The sequence below is a fragment of the Nematolebias whitei genome, chromosome 7 (genome assembly GCF_014905685.2).
Source record: "Nematolebias whitei isolate Nwh7 chromosome 7, NemWhi1, whole genome shotgun sequence".
NCBI lineage: Eukaryota > Metazoa > Chordata > Actinopteri > Cyprinodontiformes > Rivulidae > Nematolebias > Nematolebias whitei.
In genome coordinates this window covers 41,706,159-41,722,932 of record NC_056504.1, presented here as the reverse complement: position 1 = coordinate 41,722,932, position 16,774 = coordinate 41,706,159, and the positions used below count along the sequence as shown (strand labels likewise).

General features: G+C 38.7%; 1 protein-coding gene across 1 annotated transcript; it reads left to right on the top strand.

Annotated features, from left to right (window-relative positions):
- Positions 1 to 1,259: 1,259 nt before the first annotated feature.
- Positions 1,260 to 11,123, top strand: b4galnt1b (beta-1,4-N-acetyl-galactosaminyl transferase 1b). The gene is made up of 11 exons (XM_037679582.1): positions 1,260 to 1,296; positions 4,696 to 4,918; positions 5,019 to 5,195; positions 5,426 to 5,532; positions 7,074 to 7,111; positions 7,203 to 7,383; positions 9,108 to 9,200; positions 9,294 to 9,481; positions 9,558 to 9,698; positions 9,779 to 10,016; positions 10,906 to 11,123. The coding sequence occupies exons 1-11, from the start codon at positions 1,293 to 1,295 to the stop codon at positions 11,121 to 11,123; spliced, it is 1,608 nt and encodes a 535-aa protein (XP_037535510.1). The 5' UTR covers positions 1,260 to 1,292.
- Positions 11,124 to 16,774: the final 5,651 nt, after the last annotated feature.

The following is a 16,774-nucleotide window of genomic DNA, read 5'->3' as shown; positions in this document are numbered from 1 at the left end:
TGTTCTTAGCAAGGCATTTTCCTCGGGATTTCTTGCAGTTTATTTGCTTAACAAGACACGAGGAAATAAATGTATTATTTTTACAGCATGAGATTTGGATTAAATGTCTAAATGAGGATATAACGGTTTTCCTCATCATTAGAGGCGTTCGACCGCTAATCAGGTTTTAAATGGATGCTTCCTCCTGCAGTGTTCTTCACTGTAAGGTAGGATGATGGGCCTGGCATTTCAGCACCCTGCTTTTTTCCTGATAGCTAGAGAGAGGATTGCAAATTGTCCACATTTATAATTTAGGAAAGTGCGGAGGATGTGGGATGATAATCCAGAATTTAGATTCTGAAAAGACGCAAATGAGCAAATGAGACCAGTTTTCTCATTGGGAGGAACCCATCCAAAGCAGGCTCCTTTTTTTTTTGTGGGGGTGGTGTTGGGTAAGTTTCCACTTATAGCTTTTATTATCTGTCTGTTACTGTCTAAGACTTTTCTGGATATAAAGAAATAAATCCAAGGCTGTAAGAGTGGTTTAAAAAGTCAATTATTTCTGTTTTTTTCTTTCTCATTTAAAATAACATTATGTATTAGTTTAGTTTCATGATAGCCTACCTTGGAGATAGTCAGTTATGATAACACGCTGCTGTTAGAATAAAGTGAAGACAGTCAGATTAACAGAACGTTTTCAGATCATTTTTTCAGCGACCATTAGACAAGTGCCCACATCTCTCTTGTTTTTCAGCCCAAAAAGACAAACTGTGCACTATACCAAGAAGGATTTTTATGGATATTTAATTTTGAACAGCAGAGTTGTGCAGATATTGATTAAATATAATATAAAGATAGATGAAGATTGGACTTTTCTATTTGCATCTGGACGCAGAAGGTTTGTTTTCATCAAACCCAGTAGGATTTACTGGGAGGCTTGACTCAAGCAGCTAATGAAGCCCTGAAAGGACATAATTGTTGTTTTGTTTTTTTACATTGACCTGGACACAGTTGTTCAGAATGTGTATCTAATAAACCAGAAAACAAATTTTAATGAAACTCAGGGAGCAATCACTGGACCTCTACAACCGATTAACGCTGCACATTTATTCTCATGGGACAGAGCTCTGCTTTTATATCCATTCTGCTCTTCTAGTCACATTTTAATGAGTTTTATTTTCTTGTTTGCAGATGGGGCAGAAGCTTGCACGTTCCTGTTACTGTCGACTTTGTTTCTGGAGATGTGGGTGTCAAAAGTTGTCGTTGCCCTTTCACTGACTGGATAAAGCCAGTGAGCGATAACACCTGGACTCATGGGTGAGGCTTGCTGCTTAAGAACGTTTGATTTGTTTAACAGATTTTAACTAAATTTGCAATCTGCAGCATTTGGTGCGTACAGAACAGACCCAACATGGAGCTAATGCAAGGTCGATTATTTTCCATGTTCTATCTTCATTTTTTGTGGAACAATAACATCTGATGCTTACACTTCTGATGATGTCTCACATGTTTTAGCTTTATTTTCACACAAAAACGATTTAGTATTTGTAACTGCAGTTCGTTTTAAGTGTCATTCTTCGAGCAGAAACTTCAGAAAAATCATTCATCCGTTTATGTGCGCTCCTACTTTTCGTCCTTTCCGATAAGGGAGAACCGCTGCCGTCTTTTCCTTGTAACCCTAATGTCTCTTAACGTGAGCGATTCAAACACGCAAACAGCCACAAACACAAATAAGTCTGTGAAGGGTTGTCGTGTTTGTCACGTTTGAAGGAGAAAGAACATTTTTGAAAAGGATCTGCTGCTGGTGGAGACAGACGAGAGAAGAGAAAAGGGAGAAAATGGAGCATCTGGACTGGAAAAGCAAAGGAGGACAAAACAAATACCAAATGCAAATTATTTTGTGCTGGTAAATATTAAAATCATAGCTTGAGTCACACTGAGGGAGGGTGTGCCAGCTCTGCGGGGTAATAGTTCAAGTATTTTTATGTCACTCCAACTATTTTCAGAGTACAGTGAAGCAAAATGTATTTCTCCCATGATTTTGAACTAAAAATAACAACTTGGATGGATAAAAATGCAAATTCAATCTATCTAAAATACAAAATGGAAACACTTGAGTCAAAAATGTTATAATTACCTGTAGTTACAACAAAAACAGCACAATTTGTGGCTTTTATAATTAAAATAAATGTTTCATGTATTCTGAACTCTATTACTAAAAATGTAATCATAAAGCAAGTAAGATGAAGTACAGCAGCTTCATAGTTTTATTTTTTTTGTTCTGTTCACAATCTGATTATTTTTTCATACTATTAAAGTGAAGCTTTAAAGTTTGAATGTTTTCTTCCTCTTGAATTTTAAATGGATTTCATGTGTTCTGAGCTGCAGAAGAAATGTGAAAACACAGACAATGAAACATTTGCCAGTATACTTGAGGATTAGATTTGCTTTCACAATACAATACAACTTTATTAATAAAACACTTTTGAAAATGGCCAAATTGCTGTACACTGATAAAAGAACAATGTTAAACACGTAAAAGTAAGTTTAAAAACAATAAAGTCAGTTAAATTTTTCAGTCTTTCTCCCTTCTTGGATGGCTTTAATCTGTCCTCCAGCTCTAATGTTAAAAATCTTGGTGTTATTTTTGATCAGGACATGTCTTTTATCCCCCACATTAAAAATGTTACTAGAACCGCCTTCTTCCAACTGTGTAATATCGCTAAAATTAGAAACATCTAAAAATGATGCAGAAAAACTGGTACATGCATTTATCACATCTAGACTGGACTATTGCAATGGTTTGTTATCTGGGTGTCCAAAAACGTCTTTAAAACATCTTCAGTTGATCCAAAATGCTGCTGCCAGAGTCTAAACTGGAGTTAGTGGGAGAGATCATATCTCTCCAGTTTTAGCTTCTCTCCACTGGCTCCCTGTCAAATTCAGAATTTAATTCAAAATCTTACTTCTAACGTACAAAGCTCTCAACAACCTAGCTCTATCTTATATTACAGATCTTATTGTTCGATATTTTCATAACAGAGCACTTTGTTCTGAGATTGCAGGTTTACTTGTAGTTCCTAGAGTTTCCAAAAGCACAATGTGAGGAAGCTCTTTCAGTTATCAGGCTCCTCTCTTGTGGAACCAACTTTCAGTTTCTGTCCATGAGGCTGACACTTTGTCCAGTTTGAAGACTTTCCTTTTTGATCAATCCTATAATTAGGGTTGACTTGTTATGCTGCCTTAAGCTTAGACTACTGGAGGACAAATTGACCTCATTTCCTTAAATTAATTGTTACAATTGAATAGTTTTCATTTCATACTATTTCTATCTTAGCATGTGATTCTTGACCTGCCATTGTGTATCTGTTCCTACCAAACCCAGCCGGTCGAAGCAGATGGCTGTTTGTCCTGAGTCTGGTTCTGCTAAAGGTTTCTTCCTCATGAGGGAGTTTTTCCTTTCCACTGTCGCCTTCATGCTTGCTCAAGACAAGAGTTCTGTGATGGAGTTAAATTCAAAGCAGTCTGCTCCTCAGATAAATAATGTTAAATTATTATTTTTTATGAGTGATTTTGGTAGCTTATTATTTTTATATAATAATGTTTCAGTTCAGTGCCCTGAGACGACTTCTGTTGTGACTTGGCCGCTATATAAATAAACTGAATTGAATTAAAACTTTTGGGACCACAACCAGGAAATTATTTGCCGACCTGAGAGAGCGAGAGGAAACGTACAGCTGGAGCAGGTCGGACAGATGCTGTGAGGCGAGACCATGAAGACATTTGAAAATAAATAAAAGAACTTCAAAATGAATCGAGCAAAACAAACTGGGAACCAATGAGTCTAAAACAGGGGTGATATACTCTCATTTTTAGTACCAGTGAAAAGGTGAACAGCAGCATTTTGAACCAGCTGATTAAATAAAAGACTGGCTCCACCCAAAAAATGACTGCAGCGTAAACGAATTGTGATTTAAACAAAGCATGGATTAATTATCTCAAAATCATGCCGTGAAAGAAGTGGTTTGACCTTGGCCTGTTATCTCAAGTAATAAAAGCTGGACTCACTGATTTTATCTGTATCAAGTCTAAAATCGTTGTCCAGCCTGTCTGAGTCCAATGTTGCGTTAAAGGACCCAGATCAGCGTGGACTTTGAAAGCATCACTGGACTCAGTCTTTAGTTCATTAAAATGTAAAAGTTCAGCGACACCCACACTTTGATTTCTGCTCTGCATTCCTAGAATTGATTTTCTTGCTTTTCTGTTTTCTTGCACAAACTCATGTTTTAAGCACGAACTTCCAACTGTGTTCAGGTCATACTTTGTAATGTCCTTTCCACAAGCCCGTTGTTGTTCTGTTTTATCTATTCACAAAACAGTTTTCATGTATTTTTGGATCGTTGTATTGTTACTAACAGGCAGCTGTTTTTGACTTTCAGTTTGAAAACGGCTTTGAAAAAATACATTTCAAACAACTGCCTGACCTCAAATTGTCAGAGGTTGCTCATTTAAACAAAGTTTATGAGACAAAACAACGCAACCAGTCTTATCATAACTGGAAGGCCGTACCAGTTAGAGGCCCACAGGACCTACAGTAACATTGAATTGTGAACAGATATGCGCTGTATAGTAAAATCCTTTTACACCTAATGAGGACGCCTCAGTGTCTTGTTTCGGAAAGACCCCCAACAAACGTACTGTATCTGTGTCTGGCAGGTTTTAGGATGCGGTCCCTGAAGAAGACAGTGCTGCTCGCTGTCCTGGTGTCTGTGGTGCTCGTGTTGGCTCTCCTCCACTCATGGCCCACTCGGGCTTACACCACAGTGGATATATGGCAGAGACCTGGGCTACCAGGAGAGAGACATCCAGAAGAAAAGCTCCTAGAACCCGATCACCAGTTAGGCAACATCCCTTTTCATGTCAAGGATGGTGTAGCGAGGTAACGTCTGTCTTTATCAAATCAGAAATTAAATCTGCTCAAAAACCTTCTATCAGAAAACTGGTGAGCTTCAATCTGATCTCCTGCGTCTCATGATCAGCTTGCTGGCACGTAATGGGTGTGTATGTGAGGGCGAGAGCGGAGGAGTTAACCTGCCCTTTGCCCAACTCTTGTTTCCGCGGGTGTCGGCTCACCTGCTGCACACTGCCTTTGATGCCTCGGAGCTGGAGGAAATGAAGAAGAGACGGGCCAAAGAGTACAGAAGCTTTCAGAGCAGGTAACCTCAACAGTAAAATAAGACACGACTTTAAGTGACTAGCTGTTAGCTTATCAATCTAAACTGAGGTTGTATAAAGAGCTATCTACAACATGTAAGATAATAACTGTTTATAGGCTTCCTGCAAAACCCCACTCAAAAGGTCTGAATTATTCTTTACCCTGCTGATCTGAATTGAGATGTTCAGTTTATACTTTTATACGTATTCTGATGCAAACTTTTCTCCTCAGATCGAAGACTCCAGCAGACGCTCTCATTATCGCAGAGGCCAACAGTCCCCTGCAGTATCCAACACAGGGGCTGGAAGTACGGCCTCTGAAAACAACCATTGTCCCAGGTACCACTTGAGCTGGGCTGAGACATACAGAACTGAAGGATTTATGAATGAATCATTAGCAGCTCTGGAGTTCAGACTGTCTTTAAACCACATAAATGTATTTTTCTTTTGGATTACACTGTTGCAGAATGAAGTAACGTCCTGATGTTCTTATATTTTTATTCAATGTAATGAAATAAAATCAGTTTGGAACAATTAAATTTAGGGATGCACGATATTGGATTTTTGCCGATATGCCGATATGTTAGAACTTATTTGGCTGATACCCGATACCAATACCGATATTTTTTTCCCCCTAGACCTACTTACAGAGATTACATAGCTTTCTCTGCTATTGAATTAAAATATTATTATTATTATTCTGCAAGGTCTGTCAGTTTGGCCTGCTACCAAAGGCAGATGCCAAAAAGTATGGGGTGCCATTTGTACAGTTACACAGTCAAAAATTAACAGCAATATTTTCATTTATTTAGTATTTCATAAGAAAAAAATTGTTTTTTTTTCCACATTCAGATTTTCACAATGTTATTCATACATTTATAAATGTCATAGTTCCAAACTAAATATTTAGTTTACAAACTAAATATTTAACTTGCAAGTTAAATATTTAGCTAGCAAGTTAAATATTTAGTTAGCAAATGAAATATTTATTTTGGAAATTAAATGTTTAGCTTGGAAAATAAATATTTAGGTCCGAGCTCAACATTTAGTCAACAAATTAACTATTTAGTTTAGGAATTAAATGTTTAGCTTAGAAATTGAATGTTTAGATCTGAAAATAAATATTTAGCTTTGAAATTAAATATTTAATTTACACCTGAATACATCATTTAGTTCACTAACAATATTTAACTTGCAAGTTAAATATTTAATTTATACATTAAACATTTAGCTTGGACATAAACATTTAGTTTGTCAACTAAATATTTAGCTCCATGCTAAAAATTTAACTTGATAACTAAATATTTAACTTGTAAGTTAAGTATTTAGTTTGTAAACTAAATATTTAGCTTGTAAGTTAAATATTTAGTTTGGAGCTGTGACATTAGTATGAATAACATGGTGAAAATATGACTGTGAAAAAAAAAAGTTGTTTTTTTTCTTATGAAAAGCTAAATAAACCAAGATATTGCTGTTAATTTTTGACTGTGTAACTTTACAAACGTAACCATAAAAAAGAGGGCTGAAAATGATGTAACACTTGAACTTGAATTATGTTTAATGTCAAATTTATTCATGAAATTTAGTCTCTCTAACACAAGGACAACACTCAAACAGTGCAAATTTGTAAATTTTCACAAATCTAAACTCAACCTGTTCACAAGCGACAAGTGAAAAGCGCATAAGTAGTAGTGCATTAATAGATATACTTGACAGTTTCTTAAATTCAAAATTAACTTAAAACAGAAGCCTTTTATATTGGTGAGTTGTTTTTTTTATGGAATGTCCGATATTTAACTTTATCGCTGATATCGGCCGATACCGATACCATGCAGATAATATCGTGCATCCCTAATTAAATTGGTTTCTGCTGCTTTCAGGCTTGGCCTTACACGATGTCCCCAGAGACAATTACTCAGTAAGTGCTCTTTTTTTTTATCTCTCTACATATTTAATGTATTTGCAGTCCTGTCACACATCTGCTTTTCTAACCCATCCTGCTGCTGCAGATAAACATCACTGCCACACTGGGAACACTAAACGTAGCAGCAGAAGTAGAGGGGGTGAAAATTAAAGGTGACGGCGAGATGCACATGACCCTTTCGAGCGTCTTGCTGCTGAACCTGAACCGACAGCTGCAGTTCGTCACCTACACCAACACGCTGTTTCATCCGAGCACCTCAGACACAGGTAAGACCTTCTCAGCTCTGGAATTTCATTTGTCATTGTGATGAGAAAGTGGATGAAAACCACTCTCCTGTTTGTCAATATGTGTTCTTAAACGGTCAAAATAAGGTGAAAACATAAGCATTTATCAGCAGGTATCAAAGAACAAGCAGTAGTGCACTAACCAGAACTAAACTGATGGTTCTCCTTAAAAGATGTCATGAACCGAACACCACTTCAACAATAAGCAACCTGCGAAACACTTAAGTCTTAAGACATCTTTGTTACTGGAAGTCAGACCGTATATGACACGACTCTCAGTGTAAAGGAAACTGAATTATATCAATGAACTCCAAAATCTCCTACTTGCTTCTCGGCTTTGCTAGAAAATCTGAAAACAATCCCTGAGGATGACTGCGAGCACATTTTTTAGTCTTGTGAGACACTCTTAAATTTGTTTGCACATGAGGAAGCCCAGTGTTTAGTCTGAGGTGGAAGCAAAGTTTTGATAGTGTGACGCAGAAGTGTGTGATAATGAAGTGATGCATGTTGCAGGTGGAGTTCCTAAAATGTACAGGAAACGTCAAAATTGGTATATCAGAACGGAGACCAGATCTGGACATGTCCTAAAACTGGCAGAAGAATGTTCCAACGTGACAATTCATTAGAAAAAGAGAAGAAGATAAGAAGATTTAATCCAAACAAACTGCAAAGCTTGCATTCAATAGATTACAGAGAAAGGTAAAGTGACATAAGAAGTGGGGGGGGGTTGTATTTAAATTGCTTCAGTCATATTTTGTAGCTGAAATCTGACATGCCTTTTTTTGTTTAATTTCATTTTAATTAAAAAAAAAGATACATTTTGTGTGTTTTTTTTTCCTTTTCATCAGTTGGTCGAGCTGCTGCCTCTCAGCAAGAAGGTCGCCGGATCAAATCCCGGCCAGAGACCTTTCTGGGTGGAGTTTGCATGTTCTCTCCGTGCATGCGTGGGTTTTCTCCGGGTACTCCGGTTTCCTCCCACAGACCAAAAACATGCACGTTAGGCTGATTGGTAACTCTAAATTGTCCCTAGTGTGAGGGAGAGAGTGAATGGTTGCTTCTCTTCAAGTTCAAGTTTCTTTATTGTCATTCGCATCACATGTGGCACATGAGGTGGAACAAAATTATGTACCGGTACTCAAGGTCCCAGTTACACCCAAAATAGCAAAAATAAAAAGTATAAAAACAAACAGTATATAAGGATGATATAATTTTCACTATGCGTCTTTGTGATGGACTGGAGACCTGTCCAGGATGTCCCCCACCTCTCATTCAACCTTTATTTATACAGGTTAGTCTCATTGAGTCTTGAGGACTCATTTTCAAGAGAGACCTGTTTTAGACAGATAACATAAAGTGCAGAACTCAGAAGTAACAGAAGTATAGTACTCTCGCACAGTGACTGTTGGATATGGACACCAGTGACCCCTGTGACCCAAAAAGGAAGCGAGTAAAGATAATGGATGAATAAATGGATGGCTGGATGGACAGACCACATAGTGTCATTTGAGCTTTTCAGACATGTGCAGAGTGCTTTTCTGTTCATTTGAGCCAAGCAGTCAATTGTGATTCCGTCTAATAATGCATCCTCTTTGTTCTGCTTTGTTTAGCTTCCAGCATACATGATACAAGAACACAACTTGATTATTAGTAATATTATCAATAAATAGGTACTGATACTGACAAAGCACATTTATTGTGACTTTTAGTGCAGTTTGAGACAGAAGGACATCAAGCCGCCTTCAGCATCAAAATCCGTCACGGAGTGACCCCAAAACTTTACAACACTGGATCTAAAGGAGGTAAAGTTCATCCTCCTGACGTCTGTAACCACAGCTAAGCATCAGAACCAAAACATTTGTTGTTTAAGTTCAAAACCCATCTGTCTTCTGCAGAGTACAACGTCAGCGCTCTTGTGACTGTAGCTACAAAGACCTTCCTGCGGTATGAAAAGCTTCAGAATCTAATTGACAGCATCAGGAGATACTATCCCACCATCACCATAGTGATTGCTGACGACAGCGAAAAACCCAAAACAATATCCGGGCCCTACATCGAGCACTACATCATGCCCTTTGGAAAGGTAGGGGAGTGAACGTCTTGCTGCTTTAGCTGCTGACGCTTTCTGAACTTCTAATCCTCTGCACCTGCTGCTGTAGGGCTGGTTCGCAGGGAGAAACCTTGCCGTTTCCCAGGTGACCACAAAATATGTGCTCTGGGTGGATGATGATTTCATCTTCACAGCCAACACCAAGTTGGAGAAGCTCGTGGATGTTTTAGAAAAAACCACTCTGGATCTGGTGATTAAACTCTTACTTGGAATAAGTCCTGAGTGTGTTATGACAGGGATGTGAGTGTATGTGTGTGTGTTTGTGTTTAGGTTGGTGGTGCAGTGCGGGAAGCCACGGGGTACACCGCTACCTACCGACAGACCATCTCCATCGAGCCAGGAGAGGAGGACGGTGACTGTTTGCACATGAGGAGAGGATTTCATCACGTCATAGAGGGTTTCCCCAACTGTGTTGTGACAGACGGGGTCATAAATTTCTTCTTGGCACGCACCGACAAAGTCCAGCAGGTTGGCTTTGACCCCCGCCTCGCCAGAGTGGCTCACCTGGGTGAGTCCAGAGAAAAACTCTGAGATCTGCTGTCAGATCACAAAGATGAACAATGTGACTTTTATTTTAAAAATTAAAGGTTTATTACATACTTGATACTATAACTGATGTTATATATTTACTTAACTACACATTAAAAAAAGAAAGGTGCTGCTGCATGCTGGTTAAAGTGATAGTTCGGGTTATTTAAAGTGGGGTTTTGTAGAAAAGCCAAAAACAAATATTTGATGTTGTTTAACAAACTATCAACAGTTGCAAAATTAATTATTCATACCATTTCCACAAACTCCCACTTAAAAATAGTTCAGTTTGTTTTAATGCACAGTCAGATATTAAAAAGAAAGAGAGAAGCTTCATTAATGTAAATTTATTTATTTATTCATAAATATCACTAAATCTTCATGCAACAACGATGAATACATTTAGCTTTTTTTGTAGCTTTTCCAGTTGTCAGCAGTTGCCAATGTTTTTTTGTTTGTCTTGTATGAAAAATAAAAATGTTATAAATATTAAATTACTTTGTACATGTTAGCTAAATCAACCGTGTTTTCAAAGTACCTTCTCATATATACTGGTTTGTATATATATATATATATATATATATATATATATATACCTATTTTTTCAAATTGGGATCTTTTAAAAAGCTATTTACAAGTTTACAACAGATAAAATAAAAATTGTTCAGAACCTTTCCACAAACCTCACTCTAAAGATCCTTTTTAACGTTGCTCCACTAGTACACTCCAGTAAGACTCAAACCTTCAGGTTTAACTTTTTTGCAAATTGTAGAATTTATTTTAGCTTCCATTTCTACCCTGCATCCCACCTTTTTACCACCATGAATTCCAGATCATTCATTTGATCGTCTCGTTCTGTGTGTTTTCAGAGTTTTTCATCGACGGTCTCGGATCTCTCCACGTGGGCTCTTGCGACGATGTCATCATCAGTCATGCAACAAAGATCAAGCTCCCGTGGGTCAGCCAGTCGGAGAGCGACAAGACTTACGCCAAGTTCCGTTATCCGCCTGCCTCGTCGGACGCCACACGCACAAAAAATGGCCTCCTGTTCTTCAAGAACCGATTTCAATGTTTGACTCACAATTAGGCTCCTCCTCTTTCTTTTTTATCCCCGAAGGTTCCTCGGTTCTTCCTGAGTTGCCAAAGAAGTTCTCCTCCTCTCTGCAGAGTCAGATAAGATTCATGACGAACAGTCTGGTGCATGTTTGAAAAACCTTGGGATGTTTGTGGTTTCCATGTTTTGAGCTGTGTTTTGGCTCCTGCTGTCTCCGTGCGGCCCTCTTATTGTTGAGTCACGGCTCTGTAAATGAAGGGATCATGATTTGTCAAATCTTATCTGACCATAAACGCTTGAGCTGTTCGGATATGAAAGAAACAGCCAACAGGTAGCATCTGGACAGTTTGCGTCCCTTCTTTCTCGGCGTGTTTTTCTTGCGCCTGGTTGTTACCAACAGCAGGAGAACGAGGCCCGGGGACCTTTCCTAGAAAGAGACGGCCTCTGAAAGCATCCGTATCATTGTTACAGGTCCCGTGGAGAATATTTAAAGTGACTGAGTGGCTCTGTGGAAGGTGTGGCTGCTGGATTTGGGGTCCTAACCTTTATTTGTGTCCTCGTTTCTCTACCTCCTTACCCAGAGTCCTTTTTGATCTCACCCATGGGAAGTCACAGCTGATCTGGAAGCAGATTTTTTTTATTTTTTGGGCTGCTGCTTGCTGTCACCCTCCAGTTTCTTCTACAGGCGTCTCAAACACAGAGGAGTTCTTGTTTCTTTGCGCGCTGGTGAATGACAGGAAACTGCATCCTTACATGCTGCCTGAAAAGAAACATGGATGAACCAAAGTGCATGTTTGTTTTCAGGGACTGGAGAAGAACAAGCAGAAGGAAAATAAATCTGCATATTTGATGATAAAACATGGTGTGAGAAACGAGATGGTTCTGATGTTATTCTTCTAGGTTCTGTGGGTCGGAGATCAGAAAAGACAAAGCTCTTTTTTACTACATGGCCTTTAGAAGCTCCCCTGACTTCCTGTATGACTCTTAGACCTGTCATTTGTTAAAAGCAATGCGTTACAAAAAAAAAAAAATTGTAATTTATTTTATTTTTGAGAAGAATATTTTTGACTATTTTTCTGTCTTGTATATTTGCTTTCTTTTATTTTTTTCTTGGTTCGAAAACAAATACCCATCATACTTTAGATTTGGATTTGTGCATTGGTGGGTTTTTAATTAGTTTGACACTTTTTACAAACTAATTAAAAAAAAAAAAAAAAGCCATAGACTTTTTAAAAATTTGTTGTGTTGGCACATAAACATATTGCCTGCTTCACTCCAAAAGCACTGACGTCGGTAGTTTAATCAATGCATCATGAACTGTTTTTTTATATTTAAAATGTGTGTAAAAATAAAAAAAATAAATACTTGTTTTAGAGGGAGTTCTGAGACACTTGTTTCTGTCAAGCTCCTGAAAGTATCGAGAAAATCCAAAGCTCCTAAATTACATTTGCAGAATGAAACTTTATTGGATGTTTTGATTTTAAATCTCTCATGATGGTTCACATTATGGGCTTAGAATTGTAGAAAATGTTCAATCCATGTTTTAAACGCTTTCAGTACCTGCCTTTTCCTGTTCAGAGTCATGGAGAGCTAATGCTAATCTCCATACAGGTCACTACTGGCTAGTCCCTCACAAGACCACACACACACGTTTGTCTTTCTGTCTTTGCAGGGACTTTGCATTGACTTCCATTCATTTTCACTCATTTCTATAGCCTAACTCTGACCCTTACCGTAAACCTAACTCATCCTAATTCACACCTTAGTCTTACTCCTAACCCACCAACAGCAACTCTTCTGTGGGGCCTGGGCTTTGGGACCTGTAAGGAGCAGTTGGTCCTCACAATGTAGTATAAGTTGGAAAATGGCCCTTGCAAAATAACATAAACAAAGGTCTGATGAAGATTCTCATGGTAAAGCCAAAAAAAGAGTTAAAAGTTGTTTTGTTTTTTAATTTTTTTTTAATTGAACATAAACAAAGACACACACAGACCTTGGGTGCAACATCACCAACCTAACATGCTTGTTTCGAAGCTGTCAGAGGAGCCTAGCGTATCCAGGGAAAATGCACGAGGAGAATGTACAAACTCTGCTCAGAAAGACCTCAGATGGGAGTCAAACCCAGAATCTTTTTTTGCTGTGAAGCAACTCTGGATTTAACATTTCAAACGATGAAAGTAAATGACCCATGTGGTTCGCTGAACTTCTATCCATCATCTTTTCTCACTTCTTCCTTTTCAGATCGTGGTGGTCACTGATGTCCATATCCAGCAGTCACTGTGCAAGCGGCGGGGGACACCCTGGACAGGTCTCCAGTCCATCACAGGGACACATAGAGACAAACGAGACCAGTCAGCCTAACATGCATGATTTTGGACTATAGGAGAAAAGAGGAGTACAGTACCTGGAGAAAACCCACTTTCGTGAATTAAATAAATGTCAGGGGGATTGGGATACAGTGTAAATTCTGGTTCAGCAGGTAACAATAGCTTTCGGCTACACTTTTTAGATTTTGCTAGTTTCAGATTTTATCAACTGTTTTGCTAATTGTAGTTTTTAGCTACAGTTTTGCTTATTTTAGTTTTTTTAAATTGTTCTGAGTTTGGGCTTCTAGCAATTGCTTTGCTACGTTTAGCTTCTATCATTTATGTTGCTTTTTTGCTTTTAGCTACAGTTTTTTGGTTTTAGCTTTTTTTCTGCTTGTTCTAACTTTGAGCATACAGCAACAATTCAGTGTTTAATACATTTCAGCAAAGTCATTTTCAACCCTTGTCACACACAATTTCTCAGGTTATTATACTGTATTACATCTGAAACAAGGCCGTCTAAAGAAAAAGAATAAAACATCCCAAACTAAAGCAGCTGAATTCACCTCCTTCTTAAAAATCTTAACTGTCATAAGCTTCTGTTTACTACTTCTTTATTACATACGATAGATTTGTTTTGTTATGGACTGTCGGTTGAGTGCTGTCTTCTGGGTAGTGGTTCCTAAACTTTTCAGCTTCTGACTCGCAACGTAACATTTGTGACCTCATTAGTTGGATCTCTGGACATATTGTCGAGACTCCCACTTGGTGTTTTCTAAGTATGCAAAGCAAATTGGATCCAAAGCATACAGTTTGGTGAAAAATATTATCATGAAACACATATTTAGGAAACAATATGTGGACGATGATCATGTCGTTAAAGCAAACTGCAATTGGCAGAATATTTACAAAGTCTGCCTGAGATTTCAGCTCACAGATCGACAGCTGAAGTCATGACCTTGATGGAAAATATGGAAATTACTGAGACACAGTGAAAATGAACAAGCCTGGGGGACCGGATGTGTCAGCACTGGACTACAAACAGGCCTTTTAGGTCACAAGGAAGTTGTTTGTCTGGTGTGTTGGGTGGTTACAGGTTCTTTTTTTTAAATGTGTGGAGGTAGAGGGATAATTAGAGTCAAACATGACAGCATTTCAGTGAGGGGTTTTGCTTGTTTACAGCAGGTTGATAAAATCTGTTAAAATCCTTATTTTTGTAATTCCCCTCTCCATGTGTCCCTCAGTTTCACCTCAGTTAACAGTGTCTATATCAGAATCAGAATCGACTTTATTGTCATTGCACAGTTAAGTACAGTGAAATTTTGTTCTGTACAGCCGTCTGAAGGATAGATGGAAGGGTACCGGGGCTGCGGCTCCCTATGAGCGCTGTCCTTATCACTTAGACAAGAAAAAGTGAAACAAAAAAAAAGATCTCTCACACCGTGTCCTTGACACAGGACATGGTGTGAGGTAACAAAAAATCTTCCTTAGCAAGCAACATAGAGAGACATAATACATTTTGTGTGGGGGGGGGGGGGGGGGGGGGTGGGGGGACAAGACGATGAGATTGTTCATGAACACTTCCAGATAGTTTCCATAGTCCTGATAAAGATGTTACATTGTCTCTCATCCAGTCTTTTAAGGATTCACAGATGTTCTGGGGGGGGTGTAGGAGAGGATCAGAGCATCTTGTTTCCATAACACCGAAGGAAAAATAGAGAAAGTCAGCCTTCCAAGGCCAGATCCACATTCAGATTTCAACACTGTTTAGGGTCAGGCCAAGCACTTTAAATTCCGTGTCTGCCTTTTACAGTCTCGCTAGTATCTCATGGCGACTCCAAACAGCTGAATTGTGATTACTTAGGCCGAAGTCGGGCTTACAACTTCTCCAAGATCTCTTCCTTCCTATCGTCCGTGAACACTGCCACAAAGTTTCACAGTCCTGCCTGCTCAGCTCTGATACAGGCCCACAGATAGTTCGCACAGAGTCTGAGTGTTGCCAAGCCCGGCATATGCATTCCAGACAGCTTAAACAGCTGCTGATGTTTCCAAATTTGTCGCCAATCCAGATTTCCACCAACTCCAAAAAGCGGGATCCAGTTATCATAAATCCAATCATTTCCAAGCAGAGGGCTCTCCTTCGTCCTGTCTTCTTGTGAGAAAATTTGATCAATTGCGTTGAACTGAACAAATCCATAGTTTACAATTTAGAAGGTATGCAAAAAGGGGCTCTGAAAAAGGTTCACAAAAACAATGAGTAAAAGCAGGAGGGTAGGTAGGAAAAGGAAAGAGTGCATCCCTCTTAGTTGAGAGCAAGAGAAGGGGAAATATATATATACATACATACATGCATATTACTGTTCAAGTACTTAGAGTCCACAGTCCAGGAAAACAGGGAGTGTGATAAAGAGGTGAAGAAGAGCAGTCTAGGCAGGATGGGGTGGATGGAGAAAAGTTTCAGGAGTGATCTGTGACAAAAGCATCAGCAAAGGTCAAAGGCAGAGTTTACAAGACAGTGGTGAGACCAGCTATGTTGTATGGTCTGGAGACAGTGGCATTGACAAAAAGACTGGAGACAGAACTGGAAATGGCAGAAATTAAAATGTTGAGGTTTTCCTTAGGACTGACAAGGATGGATAAGATTAGGAATGAGATCATCAGAATTACAGCACAGGTTGAACAACTGGGAGATAAAGTTAGAGAGACCAGACTGAGATGGTTTGGACATGTCCAGAGGAGGGACAGTGGGTATACTGGTAGAAGGATGTTAGAAATGCAGCTGCCCAGAGAAAAAGAGATATGGGTGCAGTTAGAGAGGTAGTTGGAGTGAGGACAGAGTGAGATGGAGGAAGATGACTCTCTGTGGAGACCCCCTGAAGAGAGAACATACAAGAGAAAACAAAGAATAAACAGTGTATTTTTTATTAATTCAACCTTTATTTATACATGTTAATCCCATTGAGCCTAGAGGACTAATTTACAAAAAATACCTGATACCCATTCACACAGCACTCTACTGGATCTCTACAAAAGCTAAGTGAACAAATCATTCTAAAGTTAATCAAGTTTGTCTGAATTTAGTTGTTCATCCCTTATTCAAAAGTCAGTGTATTTTTCTCCAGTAGAGGGCAGCATCCATCAACAAAATATTTGCTCTGAAACATTTGTATTATGCAAAATATTGTCCTCTCCTTTAAAAAAATAATTTATATGCATGAATATGTTTTTTGCTTCCAAGAATCTAGACTTTCTTATAATCAATATTTGGTCAAAACAGTATGCATTTAGACTCCCTGGAGATCTTTCAAGCATGGTGGCGCAACTGGTAGAGCTGCTGCCTCTCAGTGAGCAGGTCCTTGGTTCAAACCCCGGTCCAGG

Bases quoted from the DNA above. Each gene is read 5' to 3' on its own strand.
- b4galnt1b (XM_037679582.1), top strand. The intron at 7,384-9,107 runs GTAAGACCTTCT...TGTGACTTTTAG, and splicing joins TCCGAGCACCTCAGACACAG to TGCAGTTTGAGACAGAAGGA. The intron at 9,699-9,778 runs GTGATTAAACTC...GTTTGTGTTTAG, and splicing joins AAAAAACCACTCTGGATCTG to GTTGGTGGTGCAGTGCGGGA.